The sequence below is a fragment of the Amphiura filiformis genome, chromosome 15, assembly GCF_039555335.1.
Source record: "Amphiura filiformis chromosome 15, Afil_fr2py, whole genome shotgun sequence".
In the NCBI taxonomy this organism is placed as follows: Eukaryota; Metazoa; Echinodermata; class Ophiuroidea; order Amphilepidida; family Amphiuridae; genus Amphiura; species Amphiura filiformis.
Window position 1 is genome coordinate 21,676,308 of NC_092642.1, and position 21,146 is coordinate 21,697,453.

General features: G+C 34.7%; 1 protein-coding gene across 1 annotated transcript in view; it reads right to left on the minus strand.

Annotated features, from left to right (window-relative positions):
• Positions 1–921: 921 nt before the first annotated feature.
• The window catches only part of LOC140171392 (probable phospholipid-transporting ATPase IM), a 131,510-nt gene continuing 111,285 nt past the window's right edge, over positions 922–21,146 (minus strand). The window contains exons 19-24 of the mRNA XM_072194638.1: positions 19,683–19,866; positions 18,563–18,786; positions 15,399–15,482; positions 14,282–14,423; positions 12,277–12,380; positions 922–10,855 (exon numbers count right to left, since the gene is read on the minus strand). Coding sequence (XP_072050739.1) covers positions 10,223–10,855; positions 12,277–12,380; positions 14,282–14,423; positions 15,399–15,482; positions 18,563–18,786; positions 19,683–19,866 — 1,371 coding nt within the window. The 3' untranslated portion in view covers positions 922–10,222. The remainder of the gene's footprint in view (positions 10,856–12,276; positions 12,381–14,281; positions 14,424–15,398; positions 15,483–18,562; positions 18,787–19,682; positions 19,867–21,146) is intronic.

Here is a 21,146-nt window from a genome sequence, read left to right on the forward strand (position 1 = left end):
TATATAACAGGCCAGTGCGAAATTATGCAATTTTTGTAGGCTATTTTGGCCCAAAACATGGTGTTTTTCGGCTAAAATGGAAGATGCACACTGCACAGGGCAATTTTGGGGGCCCCAAAATTTTGGGGCCCTGGCGTAAATCTGGCCCTGGGTGCAGTCAGTAATATTAATGTATTGAGGCAAACATTTATGCAGCATATCAAAAAGTGTGTATATGCCAACATTTAAAAGTGTTAAAAGTGAATGCTTGCAATTTTAAACCGCGCACAACACAATGAAATGCCCACTGAGGTCACTGGCTGCACTGGAGTAAAATTAGTTGAGTACTTAATTTTTAGGTCCATTACAAAACACTTTTTTTCTTAAATAAATGTATAGATCTTATTCTCTATCCAAAAGTCACAATCAATTCACAATTCTGTTTAATATTATTATCAAGGCAATAGTAATAAATGTGACATTATAAAAAAGTATCCCATACCTGACTGTGTTTTGTTCAAAATGCTCTTTTTAAGCACATTATCCAAATACATACATATATCAATCAAAAATCATAAGTTTAAATACCAACACTTCATACCATAATGATAGTGGATTCATTCATTCATATGTACCCATAAAGATAATGTCATCACAGTTGACAACTTTACTTGTGAATTTTGCTGATGCTACATTCCAATTCCTATTTTGTGAGGCAAAACAAAAAATACTTTTGTCTAAAAGCCGCCTTGCGCATTCATTTTTCTTAGCGCGTCCAATTAGCTGAAATGGCAAATTCTTTTTTTTTAATAGTTTTTTGCCGTAAAATCATGAAATTCCTTCGATTGTGTTTACAAATCAACCACAGTTTTATGCTGTGTACTTTTGAGCACTCAAAAATGACAGCTTAATTCAAAATTAAGTTAAACAAAAATTTTTAAAAAATGCATTCTGTCTTCGTTTGTGAAACTATCATTGGCTTTAAAACATAAGTATTTTTTTTGTTTGGCCTGATACAAGGTCAGAGTTCAAATGTCAATGACCCAAAGCAAACTTCTGCTAGTGTATTGTGTTTAGGTTACATACCCAATAATGTGTGACACATTAACTTTAAAAAGTTTACTGATCCTCACAAACTGTTTATCTCATAATTTTGTTACATTTGCCCTTTTATGACTCTTGCTAGTCACCCGTATGAAAACCTGTACATCATCAAGATATGATTTATATTCTAATATACATGTACAGACACTGTTTTGTGGTTATACTGGTCGTGTCTATCAATAACGCTGTATTTCTATACACTCAAAATATACTGTACATACAATCCTGCTTTATAGTTAGTTAATTGGTATTATTAAACAAGTCAGTATCTGAGACTAAGTTATATTCATCTCAGTCAGTATGTTCCTGGTGCTGATTTCATAAAAACATGAAATACATCTGAAGTGCTCAGATCAGAGCTTGAAATAAGCCTCATCGCGTCGCAACTTGCACTTGCGATATAACTTTCAAAGGGGGTGCATTGCGATACATTTTTTAAAACAATAAACACTCCATTGCATATCATACTCCCATTTTCAATTGCTCCTTATGGAGATATGATCCATGCATGAGCTGGATATTTTCTTGATGCTTAAGAAAGACCAGCCTAGTCCACTTGTCAAAAATCAGCAAATCCCTCCTGACAGTTTTGAGTACAAATTCAGCTTCTTTGCATACCAAAATCTATTGAATATGTTCAAATGATTGATTAACCCCCTGAGCACTACCTGCCGATCTAACATTGCCTCTGATTGGTCAATTACATGATATCTTCACTTTAATCACCAACAGAATGGAGCTTTGCAAATAACTCGCCCCAATTTTTTTGTGTGAAATTATTCTTACAATGTCGCCGATTGGTTCAATTGATAATGAAAACTTCATTTTGGCCAATCAACAGGTAGTTCTCATGGGGTTCAGTACTTGCTAGGATCCTGTCAACTGTCAAATCACAGCCAATTAACACCATTAATTTAGGATCTGTAACTCCCCTGTCTCCAAACATAGATCCTTCATATCAACATTCAGAGAAAAATAGATTGATTCATTGTATGTTTCAAGTGCACCCTTTAATTTTAGCATGAAAATAAAAACATAGTATACAGTAAAGATACATATTTGTACAGTTTTTTTTATAAAAGATATAAATAAAATTGAATTTATTAAAAACAAGGCACATATTTAAATGTATAGAACAATCTATTATGTGTATCTTCACGACCCCTCCTTTCAAAATCATTGTTTACATGTGACACTATCTTATCCAATAAGACCAAATAAGGCAAGTTTGAAAATTGAATCATTATTATCAACTTGCCTAGGAACCAAGTGTATCATTGATCAGGCTTTTATCCAGTCACCCTTTCACCTGTCATTTTGAACAGGCAGTTTACTCCTTGGACAGGCAAGATTAATGCTTCTGGCAAATACTAAATTCTAAAAGAATACATGAATAAGTTCTGTGAACTCAGAACAAGACCAGACTAATAATTAAATGCTACTGCAATAGCTATTTGAACAGACTGACTGCCCAGAGGGTGCAGGTCTGGTTTATGTTTTCAGAGTCAAATTTTGGACAGGGGTGTTTGTGGAAAATGATAGGCACTTGTCAAATCCTAGCTAAGACAATGCCATTGATGAAATTCTTATATGTCTAGCATGCTTGGATGCAAAACTATATGAGCTTTTATAATGCCAATTATTTTATGTGTATTTTCTAGTTTTTTGGGTTTTTTTATTGCTATTTTTGTGTGTTTTGATTTGCCAATTACCATCTTTGGTCCAATTGGATCAGATTGAATCACATATATTTCTACAGTCAGTCAGTGCGGACTCACACATTGTGCCGACTTTGAAGGCACGCATACCTGCAGCAGAGATGCAGCACTGCGCACTGTTAACGCACTGTATACGCGTGCGTTGTCACTTTGTATTTCAGAGTGGACAAACTGTAGATAGAACTTTGCCATCCATTCCCCCAAATCAATTCCGCAATATTTGCAGCAACATAGCCCTAAAGCCTGAACCACACATTATTTGAGCCATGGTTAACACTTAGCTCCTGCACCCACTAATATGTATGTAACTTAGCATTGCTACATTCCCTTATAAATCAAACCACTCCCACAATCTATACAATTGGAGCATCTCAGTGTATGTCTTGATTTTGCTTGTGTTTGTGTGTCAGTGGTGTTGGTCTTTCATGGTGTGCATTTGTAATCACTTTTGAATGGAGACACTTGTATGATATTTTACATTTTAACTGTGGTCCTCACAGGGACCACGGCCTGAATTCTAAATATACGCAATGGGCTGCAAATAACCTTAAAATACATGTGAGAGTGCATCCCCTAAAATCGGAGGTGATAGTGGGGTCATGTGTGTGTTTTGGGTTGAGAAAGTGTATGTATATGTACATGAATGAATGTTATGCTTGTGTTGGTATACTTGTGTCCATCCCTGCATGCGTTAGTGATTGTGTATATCACAGTGTCAGTGTCATGCCTTTTTTCCTGTGTAGGGATGCAATGAGATACATGAATAGTTGGCTCATTCCTTAATCACTTCACTGTAAAAATAGCTCATTACACTGGCATTTCATATCAAAACAAATCGCAGGAAACCATGACAAATAAGACCTCAAAAAATTGACTTATTAGGTGCAATTTTGCTTCGTTTTTAGTGCAATTGTGCTATTCCAGTTAAAATCCATACACCCCCTATGGAAGATATTAGTGTAAATTTCAAATGGGTTACCTGAATGGGTGACTCTATTTGAAATCTACACCCCTATGTGGGATTAAGGTCATGTCTTCCAATTCACAGGTAGTGTATGGATTTTAACTTGAATAGCACATCTTTGGTATCAGATTTGTGGTTTCGTACACATAGGTTGCACTACAATTAAACTTGGGTATTCTCAATTTCATATACCGGTTACAAATTACTTATGCATCTTATGCACTCTACAAATACAGTGATTTACCTATATATGTTAAAATATAGTTTACGGGCATACATTTTGCTAATAACATGTATATAACTATAGAATATATTGCAACATCACAGTACAATAAAGGTCTGTTCATACTACGCCGCAATTGCGTTGCCGAAATATCCATTACTTTTTGCCGCAACTCAACGCAAACTCGTCACATTTCCAAGTTAAAATGTATTTAACTTTATTGCAACACCACCATGCAGTATTTTGCAGTATGATGCAGTGTGCCACTGCACCACTTTGTAGTATGAATGGACCTTAACACATGCTTAGATTCCCCAGAAAGTGTTGCATCGATATATAAACTTGGGAAAATGTCACAGAAGTCAGAAAATGATCCACATCAGATTTGAGGAGAGAAGAGCACCACACACACATATAAGCACTTCTTTCATTTTAGCAATGGGTGTACCGTAATTTAATTTAGAGTGTTTCCTATCCACATAAAAAGCACTTTTAAACAACTTTTCCTTGGATTGGAGACAAAATCAAAGAATAATATCTTTGTTAATAATATAGTGACCTTGGGCACACCTGTTTGTAAAGGCACAAAGTAATTTATGTGGTCCTTAATTCAATAGCTTTTGAAAATAACAATCAATATGACAAATTTATCGCAAAAATGCATCATGAAATATGAAGAAACTGACTGACTTAACACAACAGTTCTTATCATTAATGTCACATACATACTTCTCCCAAATTACAGGGCAACTACCCAGCAAACACAAAATGTTTTACCGAAAACAGTTTAATGTCAGGTTATGTAAGGGTACAAAAGATATAAATTGTGATGTGATCAAGCAAAATGAGTCTGATGTTGATCAAAATCAAAATTCAGTTTTTAATCTCATTATATGAGCCATTCTCAGAGCTTTATTTTGCTGAAAACCCCATCATAATTAGACTTATGGTTCCAGAGATATGGCCATTTTAGTGATGCTCAGAACAATAAAATACAAAGGAAGTTGAATACTATTCGATTACATCGCATCGCATTGCTTGATTGCATCACAATTGTTTTAATAACATTCTTAAGCAGTTTTGAAAACTTGCTGCAAAGTGTTGACAAAATATGTCCAAAAAAATTAAATGACATTTTGACAACATTTTTAAAAAGTTGATGCAGTGTTGCTTCATACAAAACATTTGAAAAATATTTTCATGACCTTTACATAACCCAATATTTAAATGTTAATAAAATTTCTTGACCCACCACATAGTTTAAAAACATGTTTGCGTTTGCTGAGTAATGTATTGGTTACAAAATCTAGACCCAAAAAGGTTTTTTACATGATGATGAAGTTCGCTAGACAAACCTAATCAAGCAAATATGATTCTGATTATGTAGTGAAGACCTTTTTGTACTTTCTCCTTAAAATAACATAATTATACCAAACACAGAAAGTTGTTTTTGTTTGTATTATTTTGTTATTGTATTATCAGCTATTATTATTACCTTCAATGTGATCTTGCTATAACATGTTACATTTATAGTGCCTTTTAGATGAAAAAAATATGTGTAAATCCATATCAAAAGGATGTGTATCTTTTACATAATAGCTATGAATAACTACCAGACTCATCTCAAGTGGAGATCACTTTAAAACACCCCAAGTCACATAGTTGGTGATGATTTGAAGTGACCTCCACTAGAGATGAGTCTGGTATTTATTCCTAGCTATTATGTAGAAAGAGACACATGTAGCAGCCGATAAGTGAATCCTTTTGATATGGATGGACACACATACTATAAGTGACAATGCTATTTCAGCCTTCATCAGTACTATCTGAATACAAGTGTTAGCATATTTCTGCCACCTTGCTCATTATTATTTTTATTTTGGCATATTTAAATATTGACACAAAACAGGAACTAAGTCATAAATTACAACCAATGACACTGATTTTTATATATACATGTACATACAGTATAAACATTGTTTATTTATTACATAATAACATCAAAATCTGAAATAAAATAGTAAATAACTTAAAGACAATGGATCACAATGGGTAACATAATTTGGTTTTAAATGTACAGGGGGTTAGGTACAGGGGGTTAAAATTGCAAATTATAATGCAATCATACATTATTAGTCATGAACTTTTGGGTTTAAATAAATAGAATTATCTAATAAATCACCAAATTGCTAAAAATAATTCAAAGTACACTTAATTCTATATTGCCAATTAACATAGCCAAATAGCTTAACTTGGCTTATTAATAACATCGTATTCTACATCCTTTATCAAGATTTAGCTCAAGTTCTCCACAGAGGGAGTATGAGTTTTGGATAGAATAGAGAGTTGGGTAACTTCCATTTGAAATACTCACTCCAGTTGTGGAAGATATAGGTAAAGCCACAGTACAGGAGAATGGGTTTCAAAATGTTTATCCCTGACCAATTACCTTTGAAAAACATACTCCCCCTGTGGAAGATATTTCCAAAATCTTCCACAGGGGTAGTGTGGATTTAAAATGGAATAGCCCATTGTTTCACACTAAATGACTGATTTATCCTATGTGCTGCCCAAATATGGAAGCGGATTCCTGATTGGTCAAATGAACCATGCCATGACAACATTTGCACCGTTTCTCGTTGACAAATTAGAATTTCATTAAGAGACCCTGTAGCTTATGGCAATTTTCCAAGTAGCCTTCATCAAGGCTTCATCCTTACTTTTTCTCATTCCCTAAGGATGCTAAGAACTTGCAAATCGATTAACAAGATGGACCCATTTTAACAAGAAATAGCTGCCAGGTGTCGTATTTTTAAATGTGTACAATATAGAATGCAGAATTTGTCATATGCGTATAGGGCAGCTGTTGCAATAATCCCTCCATTTGTTCAATATTAGCCCTCTGTTTACCCACCTTTGTGAAAAAAATAATCAATTAAAAAAAAAACTACTAGTAATACAATCTATTGATAAAAAAATTATACTAAAAATGTTGGTGAGCACCTACAAATAACTTCACACAAATGGATATTTTTGTAAGGTAGATTAATACTATAAAACATAAATAAATAGCAAAAGGAAGAGACTTAAGAAAAAAATTACACATAAAATAGACCTGAAAACTTAAGATGTTCATGAAAATAAATCATATAGAAAATCTCATAAAAGTAAAGTATAGATACCAAGTGTCAGATTACAAGATATGTGAGTTTGACCTCAGAGGTCAGATAACACGATACTGACTGATGTCAAAGGTTATAGGTCAGGTAAGATTGACCTAACCTCAAATATCAAATCAATGCACCTGTACTGACACTTCTTTGAGCACCATAGAATGAAATAAAATAAAAAGTACTACTCAAGTTTCTTTGGTTATGTATACTAAAATACACAAACTTAATATTAGTACTACAATATATACAAAAAGAATTCCCCACAAGTAAAAACTTATATTTCTTCAAGACCCTTGAATCGACCCTTTGAAAACTCCTACTCAAAATTAAAATCAGCTTTGAGTATCAACTAATTAGACATGAGTACAAATACAAAAGTTTATGTCATGAATGTCACATCTGTTTTTCATGTGATGATATCACAAAATTTGTACACATTCACAAACTGCAATTTATGCTACATCTGTATACAAAAATATGTTCATGTAGTATGCACCCTGCATAACAAATCGTAAATATTATCAATGCCATATTGGATACAAGCAACACTTGGTGCTTGTGAAAAAGCTAACTACCATAATGTCATATGAACTGATCTACTCAAGCCAAAGTCGTTAATAATGAAACTGAGATACAGGCAAAAATAAGGAACAAAAAACAATAAAAAATAGTCAAGAAAATGACTAATGAATAAAAAGTTCATAACTTTGTAGCAATATGTCAGGGACATCACAATTGCAACATCAGTAACTCAATTTCCAAAATTTGCAACTTTGGCCTGATTGGATCAGTTTATGAGAGCATAGTAACACAATAACATTATTAACTTATTGCATCTTTTCACGTGGGAATAAAGAGAATTTCACAAAACATTTCCTCAGTAAAAAAACACAAAACGCTACTTACTATAAAAACACATCAGAAAAAAAGGCATGAATAAATGAAAAAAAATATCCACCCAGAAAAAGTGTACATAAAACCACGTCTGGTGTGGGATACATGCCATATGTACCTAATATATATAATTCAACTTTCAAAAGCTTCACTTGGAAAGACAATGGTAAGTGGTAGGCTGCTGCATCTTTTTAACTTATATTATTCATTTTTTAAATTTTGTTAAAAGGAAATTTCGTGATCCACAGCTTCATCTCCCACTTTTTTCCAAAAGAGTTGAGATTTTCATACCACTGGAAACCTCTGTTTAATAATGTTTATGTACCAAAAATTTCTTGCAAAATTAATTCGCTTAGCAAAAATATAGTCAAATTTGCTCATATTTCGTTCTGGTACACCAGAACGAAATTACAACAGTGGTCTATGGAGCAGTGTAATACACATAATTGTGCATAACTCGCAAACGCAAAATCGGAATCAACTGAAATTTTGGGAGTAAGCTTTTTTCATGGATATCTACTGAAAAATGTTATAAAAAGAGTCTGCTAGGATCACGAAATCCTCCTTTAAGTATGGGATATATTTATAAGCAGTTAAAACCTTTCAAAAAATAGTTTTATTTTTCCTCATAAAAACTAAATGAAAATGATATCTTGAAAATGATCTACTCTGTAACTCATTGACTCTGCGCAAGAGCCCAGATCTGCATTGACATGACTGTACTTCCATGAATCTGCATCAAGAATAGCAACTGTCATAAGCACTGTGATGCGCATCTGGGAAATGATCACACATGAAGGGAGCGTGTTTCTTGTAAAATGGCAATCAATATCAATTGTTAGTGTTTGCTTTCCTGTACATGTTTTTGTACCTACGGAAGTTAGGTCATGAGAAAAGCTTCCGAGTCACATGAAGTCATACAAAAGTTAAAATGGAAAATGTGGATGTGTGATTAGATTAGAAGTAAAGCATAAAAGAACTGATTTTTTCACAAATACAGGAGCATAGGGCATGGCAGGTATGCTTAATTTATCACTCATAATGCATCAGCTTGCACACAGGTGATAACTTAATAAAATACATCATTTAACATAACCATCATGATGAATATCTTACACCAAAATGTCTATAAAACAGCTCCATAATTATTTTTACAAAAGCCAGGTTTGATAAACTTATGATCCCATATGCTATCAATGCCTGTATTTTGAAGGTTATATACCAAAAATAGTGTAAACAGGCACTTCTTATTTACTACAAAGAAAAACAAAATTATCCAGATTTGCACATTTTTTTCCTATTTTGAAACAGGTCTTTATACTATCTCTCCCTAAAGGTAATCTGAATTGAAATCAATCAATTTAATGTCCTGGAATTGAACCTATGACCCACATAATGTTTTGGTCAAGATGCAATGGCACCAACCCTATGTACCGTATTTCCTCGAATAGTCGCCCCCCCCCCCTCAAATAAACGCCCCCACCACTTTTTTCAACCAAGATGTTTCAAAAATGCAGATATTTCCATGCTATCTTGTGTAATAAGCTTACCAAGTTGCTCACATAGTCGATAATAGCAGCAATAATTGGCAAAAATCTGCATCAGAAACCCGGAAGTGAACCAAAAGTCAGTGTTTCTAGTTCATAGTTCGTCATTTTAGCGTGACTTTTAAGCTTACCTAATGATTTTAACAAGAATTGTTGTGCTAAAATGACCTCTAATAAACACCCCCTGTTTGGAAAATGCAACACCCCCGGGGGCGTTTATTCGAGGAAATACGGTATTTGGTGATATTCAAATATAATATTAATTATAAATACTAAATTTATTGATATCACATTTCCAGTTCATTGCATAAGCACTACCCCATAAATGGCATTATCAGAACACACATTGCTATTTTTAAGCACTCTAATAAAACAGCAACACTGTTTCTTTCAATAAAATTTTAAAGCTTTACAAAAATATTCCACATCTGGAATGAATTTATAGTCTTTTAAGAAATAAAGATAAAACCTCTGGACTTATACAAATGTTTAAAAAAGTCTTCAAAATTTATCAGCTGTCTTTGGCTATCCCTGGAAGAAACAAAGACTCATGCTGCTAGATCACATTCATCAGCAGTAGATTCTTGTGACTAGATGCCATCTTCCACAGGTAGTTGCCATCATACCTTGATATCTACGCCTCCTGAAGACACGCTACTCTTCAACCTGGTGTCTGCATTCCTTTCATTTGAACCTTTGCGTCCACCATTCCTTTTGTTGTTTGACTCCGCTGGACTTCCATTCTTACCATTTTCTTTGTCCTTCTTGATTCGCATATTAACACCGGACAATATCATATCACCAAATCCGTGTTGGTGGGCGAAGGCATATCCTGAACGTGCCGATGCCGGACGTTTGCTACCCCTCCTGTGCGAGTCACGTCGTATGCTGCCAGGTCTGACAGCTCCCGGTCTTCTGATACCTTTCAACTCTACAGCCTGCTTCTTCTGTTTCTTCTTCTCCTCACGTTCCAGGATTCTCACTTTATCAGTCAATGTTGGTGTGATGTCGCTCAAGATTGACCGTTTTCCCGCAACGGGGAGTATTAGGATTGTGATCACTAAGATCAGAGCAAACCAAAATGTTGGAAGATGTGACATCATTGTGGCACTTCCCACATAAGTGAATGCCGCATTGAAGATTGGATAGAGAGGATCACAGTACACTAGAAATATGAAGAGCCAGTAGAAAAGTATGCTTCCCCAGGTTAAGATGTGAGAGAAGACATTCCAGGTGGATGTATCCAAGGCAATCTGGAGGGAAAAATCAATCAATCAATCAATCAATCAATCAATCAATCAATCAATCAATCAATTTATTAGTTTTATTTATTTGTTATTTATTCAGAAAATTCCATCAATACAAATGTACTGGTCTACCTGGATGACCTGATATGATAATATGAATATAGTAATAGATATCACAAAATATAAGAACCAAACATGATACAAAACAAAATGCAATAATGTTGAGATCAAATAATTACAAAAACTTATAGACAACTGCATTTTTAAATTCACCCAAGGTCATTGATTTAAAATTGATGAGTAGGTTCGAAGAAAGTTTGTTCCATTAACCTGACAATCTATAAAGGAAAATTTTTCTATATTGGAACAACCAAATGTTTTGAGATTGACCCCTAGTGAATTTAGAATGGGTAGAACAAGTGAGAGTAAGTAATTTGAAGAAAGATACTCAGGAGCAATGTGTGTGAGACATTTGAAAGTTAAAATAAGTAATTGGTGCTCTCATCTACAGCTATGTTTATCCCAATCCAGGTCTTTCATCATATTGTCTACTGGAGTCCTGATGTCTGCGGAGAGCAAAATACGACCAAGACTGGACTGGGATCAACTTAGCTGTAGATGAGAGCATCTATTACTTATTTTAACTTTCAAATGTCTCACACACATTGCTCCTGAGTATCTTTCTTCAAATTTTACTTTCTAACCATTCTAAATGCACTAGGAGTCAATCTCAAACAGTTTGGTTGTTCCAATTTGTAGAACTTCTTCTGGAGCTCATCATTATGTTCAACATCAACACAAGTTATACCGCGCAAAATAGAGAGAAAAAAACAGGCGTTATTAATTTCCTTTTTGTTCAGAAGTTTGTCGAAATACCTTTGAAAACAGTTTCAGTATTGCTCTTTCTTAGTTCTATTCTATATTTGGCATGGTCCTTTCGTTTTCTACATAGCATCGCGTGACCCAGGCATGACCTCGTTCTGTTTAATAATCAGGAAGAGCAGACAGGCAGTGCAAAAGGACCTTGCCGAATAGTATAGTGAATTTCAGCATTTCTCTGCTATATTCAGTGTCAACATTTCATGTCTATTAGTATCCATTTCATAATGTCCATTGGCCTGCTCCATTTAAATCCCACACTACAATTGTAGAAGATCTTGGAAATATGTCCCACAGGGGGAGTATGAATTTCAAATGGAATGGACACATTAGGCAGTTCCATTTGAATTTCATGCACCCTCTAAGAAAGATTAAACATGATCTTCCACAGAGGGAGGATGAATTTCTGATGAAGTTGGTTATGTTGTAATTCCATTTGTAATTCATACTCCTACTCCCCTTGTAAAAGATATTACCAAAATCTTCCACAGGGGGAGTGTAAACTTTAAATGGATTAGCCCATTTTGGGTGATTTCCTGTATCCTTACCTTGAAGTTGACAACAAATATAAGAATAGTAGCTAGCATGCAGCCAAACAACGTCTGGGCTTGGGCTGATAAACCATCAGGGTAGATGTCCTCAGCAAAGGCACCTGTCACAAACAAATTGATCAATTAATATCATATTTTACCATTGTCCATCACCGTTTAACAATGATGCGTCCAAATCATCTGCTAGGTTTTGTGGAAGTAAACTATGTAGACGCGCCAAACGTGAGTTGTTAAATGATTGAATCCCTTTCAACAATGTAAACAAGCTAAAGATCATCTAATTCACATAATTTTTTCATGAGAAATGTCAATTAGTTATTGCTAATCAACATTACAAAAAGATCAACGATTTCTCTGTTGATATCAAAAATAAAACTAGTAAATTAAAATTTAGCTGCTTCCTCCAATATTATGTCTTCAACATGTACGCGTGCATATCGTTATGAATTCGGCAGAGTGACGAATCGAGAATTTTGAGTAAATTGAGTTTTTGTATGCTTATGATTATGTTTCATGTGATCTTTCACTTCCACCAAAAATTAATGGTAAATCTTACTCCTCGACGTAGTTATTGAAATTTTGATTTGGAGGAATTGTGCCTATGTGCGATAAATGAATTCGACAGAGAGACGAATCGTATACTTAGCTGTACAAATCAGGTTGATCTATAGTAGTGTATAGCGAGAAACCCCGAATTTTCTATATTACATGTCCTATACTGATATATTTGATACCAACATATAGCTGTAGGTAACTTCTATCCAGTGATACCAAAATAAGTACAAACATTCCCCACATGATATTGCTGTGGTTTAATAATGTGTGTGTGCCCCAGTGAAATTGGAAAATCCCGGAAAATCATACGCAAAATATAGGCCAATATTGTTATTTCTGCTTGAGTTTTTGCTAAATATTACAGGGATGACTATTTATAACTTATATAGGTTAAGCCTACATAGCCTAAGGACAACCAGTAATTTCTACACAAAAGTCCCAAATCAAGAATGCGTGCTATGGTTTACACATAGTTGAATGCGTATTCAACCTCTCTGCGCAGTGGTAGAGACATTTTGGATACAGCATAAAGCCGAATAGCTGTTAAAACACGTTTTGAGGGATCAGAACGTGCAAGTATTGTAAATAATTCGTGTACATTCACTTCTATAATATACATTTCAAATGAGTGCTCACAAATGTTCAAAATTTTTAGAAGGATCAATGGAATAGTACCAAGATTTTCAAACGCCGTTTACTTAGAACAGCAATTTTGCGCATTCGGCACTCTGCCGTGTTCATAACAATATAATCATGTGCAGGCTGGTAGGTCATTAATATAAGTTCTACATATGACGAATTTTACGCCCTCATGCGTGACACGTATGCGAAATTTCGTTAACTTGCGTTCATGTATACGCTATTGTAAAAGTGTTGATTCATCACTGATTAACAATAATTGGCTCCTGTACAAAGCCATAGGAAGGGTTGTTGAAATGTGTATACGGGTCAAAGAGGTTAGATTTAAAGAGTATCGACTCTGCCATGTTTGCGTGTTGCTCATAGAGTGCAAAATGCAATAATAAACTTTGATTTAAAGTGCATGCTTGTTGCGATCTCCGTGTAATGCGTTGTGCATAAAACATGCACCAAGTGCTTTGAGTGCAAATCTTTGAGGCTCTCAACCTTAAATAAGCAAATATCATTCAATTTTCTTAACTACTTTCAACATTTCTTCTGCTGCAATGTATTATTTTTCTTGATAGAGAATCTCTTTCAAGATTCTGGAAGGCAATGGACTATTCCAGTTGAAATCCATTCACCCTCTGTATGGAAGACACAACCTTAATCTCCCACACAGGGAATGTAGAATTCAAATGGAATCATCCATTCAAGTAACCCCATTTGAAATTCACACTCCCTGTGTGGGATATTAAGGTAATGCCTTAGGTAATGCCAGAGAGTGGATGGATTTCAACTGGAACAACCCAACTGAAGATGTCCTTACCATAAGGTATGAAAAATATAACAATAGATGTGACAGCTCCCTGAAATAGACTGCTACCAAAGACATAGTAGTTGAAAAATTTGTTCTCCTGACCTGGCTTATAGAGCTCTGGGAAACGTATACACATCTTTTCACTGACATCCTGGCAGAAACAGAAATAGTTGATTACATGATTATTCATAGTTTTGAATTACATACAGATGAAGTGACAGCAATGTTTATAAACAAATGGATGCTTGGGAAACAGCATGTCGTCACCCTCATAACAAAACTGCCCAAGTCATTATTACATGTTTCTCATTTGCAATTTTGATTTTCTGAGTATTAAACCCATGATTAATCAAATTTCCATCTGCATTCTTCAATGACTCTTGATTGGTTTGTAATACATAAAAGTATTGATTTATCTGATGCCTTCAATGGAGAAAAAAAATCACAGAAAATGGTGAAAAATAACCATATTCGTTCCTTGAACTGCCCAGGGTGCTTAACAAAGTCATTTTGGGTGGGCGCTTATTTTTTACATTGTTTAAGAAGACAATACGTAAAAAAGGCCCAAAATATTCATCCATCATCATATGTTTCAGACCATGATTCAGATTGGCATGAGCAGTTAATAAATAAATATCAGTTTGCTTGTTGTAAAGTCACTGGGTAGGCACTTATAGGAGCATGGGCGGTTAATTAATGGAACGAATACGGCACAGTAATTTCTAGGCATTGTTGCAACTTTCTAGGCATTGTTGACATGGTGCCTTCAGAGAAAAAAAGTTTTCATATTACTAAGACCCAACTTTTGAGCAGTTTGTATGTTAAGGCATGCTGTTTTACTGTCATTTCAGAAATTACTTTTATGACAACAACTCGTAAACAAATCGTTTTTGAGTTTGATTGACAGGTGATATCACATGCAAACTAGTCTTTTTATCTCTGGCTCCGATTATATGATGTAAAACAACATGGATGCTAGATATTGAAAATAATATCTATAAAAGAATGTAAACAAAAACAATGAGTGTATTCTGTAATTGGAACTATATAGCATCATTGATACTTTCTTATTCCATCGCATTTTTTCTCAACTTCATAAGACATTTGAATAAACTGAGTGACCTACCTTGTCAAATATTCCCATAGAGAGTACTGGCATAGATGTGAAAAATATGTTGTACACTGTGATGAACCACTCATCATAAACACTCTGTGAACAATAAAACATGAGATTTGAAATGAATGGAATGAAACATAAGCTAATTCTGCAGGACATTATAAGGGAGGTTTATCCGTACGCTTGTGGCACAACTGCGTAAACCACTGTCATAACAACCCAAATTTGGGTTAAACAAAGTATATAAGAACAAACAATTAGCAGCATTAAGACTTTGTATCTTTTCCATAATGGGCTATTCCAGTTGAAATCCACATACCCCCTGTCGAAGACATGATCTAAATTTTCCACACACTGAGTGTAAACTTCAAATGGAATTGCCTGAATGAGTGACTCTATTTGAAATCTACACCCCCATGTGAGAGATTAAGGCCATGTTTTCCATAGGGGGTGTATTTATTTATTTGTTATTTATTCAGGAAATTCCATCAATACAAATGTACTGGTCTCCCTGGAAGACCTGATTAAAATTATATATATGGTCAATTCCAGCGAAAGCGGACAAAATTCTCTCTATGTTAACTTTCCACTTTAAAATGTCATTAATAAAGGAAATCACGTTATTGATGGAGCATATCATGTCACGTCCAATGTGCTCTCTTTGTGCATATAGGCCTTTACTAGCCAGTCATACCAGGGGACAAGTTATGATGGCTTAAATGAATTGGCGTTACCCACGAATTCAACGATAAAGCACCATATATGTCATTGAATGTCCTTCAATCAAAATGAAATTATTACCGTTAGAAAGACGTTTGCATGATCTCTCATCATATGTAAAACGATTGAATTCCACCAAAGTTTGTGGACTCTAGAGGCCATTAAGTCAATTTGGCTAATAATTTTGCTACCCACGTATCAAAAATAAAATGATCGTTCTGAAAAATGTTAAGTGAATATGCCATAAATGACTATATCATGAAACGAAGTTTCGTTCTATAATTCTGAGGTCTAAGTGATTATTTTATGCAAATACGTTTTACCCATAAAATCAAATTTGACGTTACCCACGTATCAACTGTTACCCACGAGTCCAGCAAATATAATTGCCATAACTTAAATTAACATTTAATGACTTTGGACACTGAATTTAGTTTGACAAGCGCTTAAAATTGTAAATCGTAAAAATCGTTCACCGCTTTAAAAAAAAGAATCTCTGACGGTTAAAACTTTTGTTACCCACGAATCCCGAATAGATGCTAACCTTGAAAAACAAGGAGATTGTTTATTTTAAGTTTAAATCAGCACATATTCAAGCCATGGGTATGCTATAATTTTTACAGTACTTACAGTTTATGCACCTAAGAAACATAAACCCCAAACGGTACTATAGTACTTATAGCTTTACCCACAATTCGGCGTTACCCACGAATCCAAGGATTTACTCAGTAAATTATATCTTTCTTATGCATCTTAACATTTTTGAAAACATGCGAAATAGGTTCCAAAACAGTCCTGTTTAATAGCGTCCTCTTGAAGGTATACTGAAGCTGTATCATGAAGTTTTGATTGATTATCCTAAATTACCATTTTTGGGTAAATGCAATTGGTTAGAGAAGCGGGAATCATTGAAACACAATGGAGGAATAACCGCATGATGGTTTCCAACCTTCTGTAATATTTTCTATTTTGCCGCTTACCAATACATACCTTCAAATATGTGTTACCCACGAACATTTTAGTTACCCACGAATCCCTACTTAAATTATAGTTAACAATGTATTGATAGTGTTTTAGTTCATAGGAACTCTCAAACACGAGTTAATAGAATATTGCTGCATGAAAATATGGAATGATTTTACTAAAATAATAATATAAAACTGTTTGCTCTGTCTATTTGAATTTGGCAACTTCATTATTCTCAACATTTTTATACCCAAAATGCCATAATGATCCATTCTAAATATTCCATGTAGTTTGTATTTTGATTAAAATTCATTTTAGTGCCATTGCAGCCTGAATTATTGACATACGGAAAAGTATTTTTTATTTTTATTTTAAAAAAATAATAGGAATTGCTATTTTCCAGACGCTGTTACCCACGAATCCATCCGAGATCCTCATCCTGCGAAGAGATACAAAATCTAACTTTATATTTATATGAAGCATTTATTCTAATCTTTCGAAATAATACAGTAATGTTAAATGACAGCCACTTTGGAAAGAGTTCAAGAATTGACACAATCTTAACTGTACACCTGGTTCTTTCTTAAAATTTGTAATAACCAAAATATTTCTCTGTAGATATATGTAATAAATTCTATTTTACGTTCAAAGTCTTCACCGATTTCTAGTGTATATGAGTCACACATAAAATATTGAAAGATATTAAAGAAAGTGAAATTTTATGGCGTACAACAGGTGAAAAAGGCTTGAATTAAGTGGGTAACATGCATATGCGCATTTAACACTTTATTTGGTCTAGCAAGAAAAGTTATTTTTCAATCCGATGGCACTTCCACCTGATGATTCACTAGATATGATCGTCTCATTTGATAAGTCTAGAATTGAAAAGGAAAACATTTTCAAAATGGCCCCCAGAGAGAATTTTGTCCCGCTTTGGCTGGAATTGACCATATACTTAATACATGAACATGATAATTACAAAATAAGAAATATTTTCAACTGGAATGTTCAACCAATACAAAACAGCTGATGCTCGTCTTGATAAAGATTATATATTATACCTCATAAATATTCATGAGCAAGTCATGCCACTTTATTGTGCGGTAGATTTCACTATCTACATGACAACCTCATCCCCATAGCCTAAGTTTGGTGTAATAAAACAAATCAGTACTACATGGTTTATATCAGGGAAATAGAGCAACTTCAAGCCTATCACCCCCATGATAGGCCAGTAGCCAGTCCCGCACAAAAAATAGTTTGCCGTATTTCCCCTCGAACCATGTAGTATGTGTATACGACCGCTTTGTTTGATAAAGATAAAGAGGTTCATTCAAGTAATCAATTGCTTAAAGTGACGAATTGATTTCATAATGTGAACACATAATTCATCAAGTCCCTTCGTTCCATGAACCAAAATGCTAATCTTTGTCGAACAAAGGTATTTTCTAATGTGAACAAAATCCTTAAAATGCTGTTAAACTTACCATGGCAGAAAAGCCACAGAAAAAGGCAAACCAGAAATGCATCAAGGTAAAGGCAAAATTCTTATAGAAGAAATAAGCCATGAATTTACAAAGACGGTAGTACGACCATCGTCCATGGACTAGTAGTAGCCGTTCCAGAAAGCGGAACTGAGCGAAGGAGAAGTCACTTGATAGTACTGCTTGCATTCCTTCTTGGCCACTGATGCCTATTCCAATATGGGCAGCTGAAAAGGAAAATATCACACAAAATTAATCAATTACATTGGCCACTGATGCCTATTCCAATATGGGTAGCTGAAAAAGAGAAAATAACCCGATTGGTTACACTATTTTTTACTATGGGCAGCTGAAAAGGGAATATCACACAAAATTAATCAATTACACCAACATGTATTGGCACATGATAACAATCCGTGGGCTGAGTGCGAGACCATCATAAGTGCAGTAAAATGTAATAGCTGCCATTTGTAACATTTCAGTAAATGTACTAACTTTTGATCAATAACACATGAAGAACACCAAATACATATAAAGGTGTACCTTGGGTTAACTTACCAGCTATCAGGAAAGTAAAACAAAACATCAACAATTTACAATGAGGGGATTGTGCTGCAAACAATAGATGTTTTGCAAAAGGCAGCTATTACATAGTACTTTACTTACACAATGGTCTTGCATCTGTATCAAAGTTGCTGATAAAATTCTGGAGTTTTTTAATTAATTTGACTAGTTATAACACATTTTATGAGAGCCCCCCCAAAAAAAAAGAGCTTGATTTTAAAAATATCAAAATACACCAAAATTACCAAAACCACAAAGTCTATGATCAGTTAAAACATGCTTGAGTACTTACATTCAGCCATTTGCAAAACACAAATTGGATACAAACACTCAAGTTAACACCCTGATCACTACCTGTGGATCTAACATTGCCTCTGATTGGTCAATTACATGATATCTTCATTTTAATCACCAATCAGAATGGAACTTTGCAAATAAATCACCCCAATTTTTTTGTGTGGTGAAATTATTCTAACAATGTTCCTGATTGGTCCAATTAATAATGAAAACTACTTTTTGGCCAATCGGCAGGTAGTTTTCATATGGGGTTAAGACTTACCTTTGATCATGCTGACATCATTTGCCCCATCTCCTATAGCCAGTGTTACAGCTTTTTTGTGTCTTTTGACCAGGTCTACTACCTGGGCTTTCTGTAACGGTGTGACTCTGCAGCATATTACTGTCTTACAATAGCAAGCCGCCTCCAAGAAGATCTCCTCTACAGTAGGGTCTAGTGCATAGGCCTATCAAGGGAAAATAAAATGATATGATATTAACCCTAACTCTATAAAATCTTACAAAGTAAAACCACTGCCCATTCATGCAACCCACATGATGCTATGAGGCAATCACCTGAAGAGATACATGTATATATATGTGACACGATCTGCTCAACAGGGGCCAAAGGAGGCATTTTTGAAAATTGAATTACGTTACTATAATTATTATCTTTTAGTAACATTAGGCTATTATATACTGAAAACACCAAAGGTCTAGCATATTTGGTTCTAAAGTTATGAGGTTTTGTGATGTGCATTTTCTTATGTATTTTATTGTTTTTTACTCCATATATTTGCCTTTATCTCAATTTCAAATTTGCCGCCTTTGGCCCCTGTGGATCAGATCATGTCACATATATATGCACAGTTTCATTGGCTGGGCCAGCAAAACACCCGTGGCTACACTTCGCTGATGGAGTGCTTGACATGCGAGGTCCAAAAACCACTTTAACGTTAGGGTTAAGAAAAATGTACTGAAATCCTTAACCAAAGTTAAACAACAAGTCTGAAGACGACATTGAATTCATGTTCCACCTGCTTGTACTCACAAAATCAGGAAAATATCATCTACAATCTGATGCTATGAACCTCAATTTCTTCGAACATACAAATCTGTATTTCCCAAACATAAATCTTTCCATTCAGCTTTTGGCTTCACAGAATACAGCACCAGAATGTACACATTTTCAAGAACAAGCAAAGGGTAAATCATTTTTATTACACCTCATAAATATTCATAAGCAAATCATGCCACTTTATTGGTCAAAGGCAAACAACACAACCTATTTCACCCCCAGGATTTCACAGTGCGATAGTATACAAATATATACTGCCATGAGAAGTTCTGGTTAAAACTATGGGCCCGAGGTGAGATCAATAGTACTATTTTCCTGAGGAGCGCAGCCCCTCAGGAAAATAGTATTAATTGATCTCAACGAGGACCATAGTTTAACCAGAACTTCAATAAAAGTATATATTTGTTTTATATACTTCATTAATATGTTCTTTGTTCATTGATTTGTTAAAAGAAAATCATTTGACGTTTGACTCTCCCGCTTCTATCCTGAGTGAACAGCACGACCAATTTAAGCACAACCTACCCTTCAAAAATCGAATAGCCTAAAATCGGGCTAACCAATTACAGCAGCGCCGAAATGACGCTATAGCAGTTTCAAGGCGTGAACTGTTCCGTCGCATCGAATGCGGCATACCGCCGAAGGCATGATCAAAAGTACTATTTACGG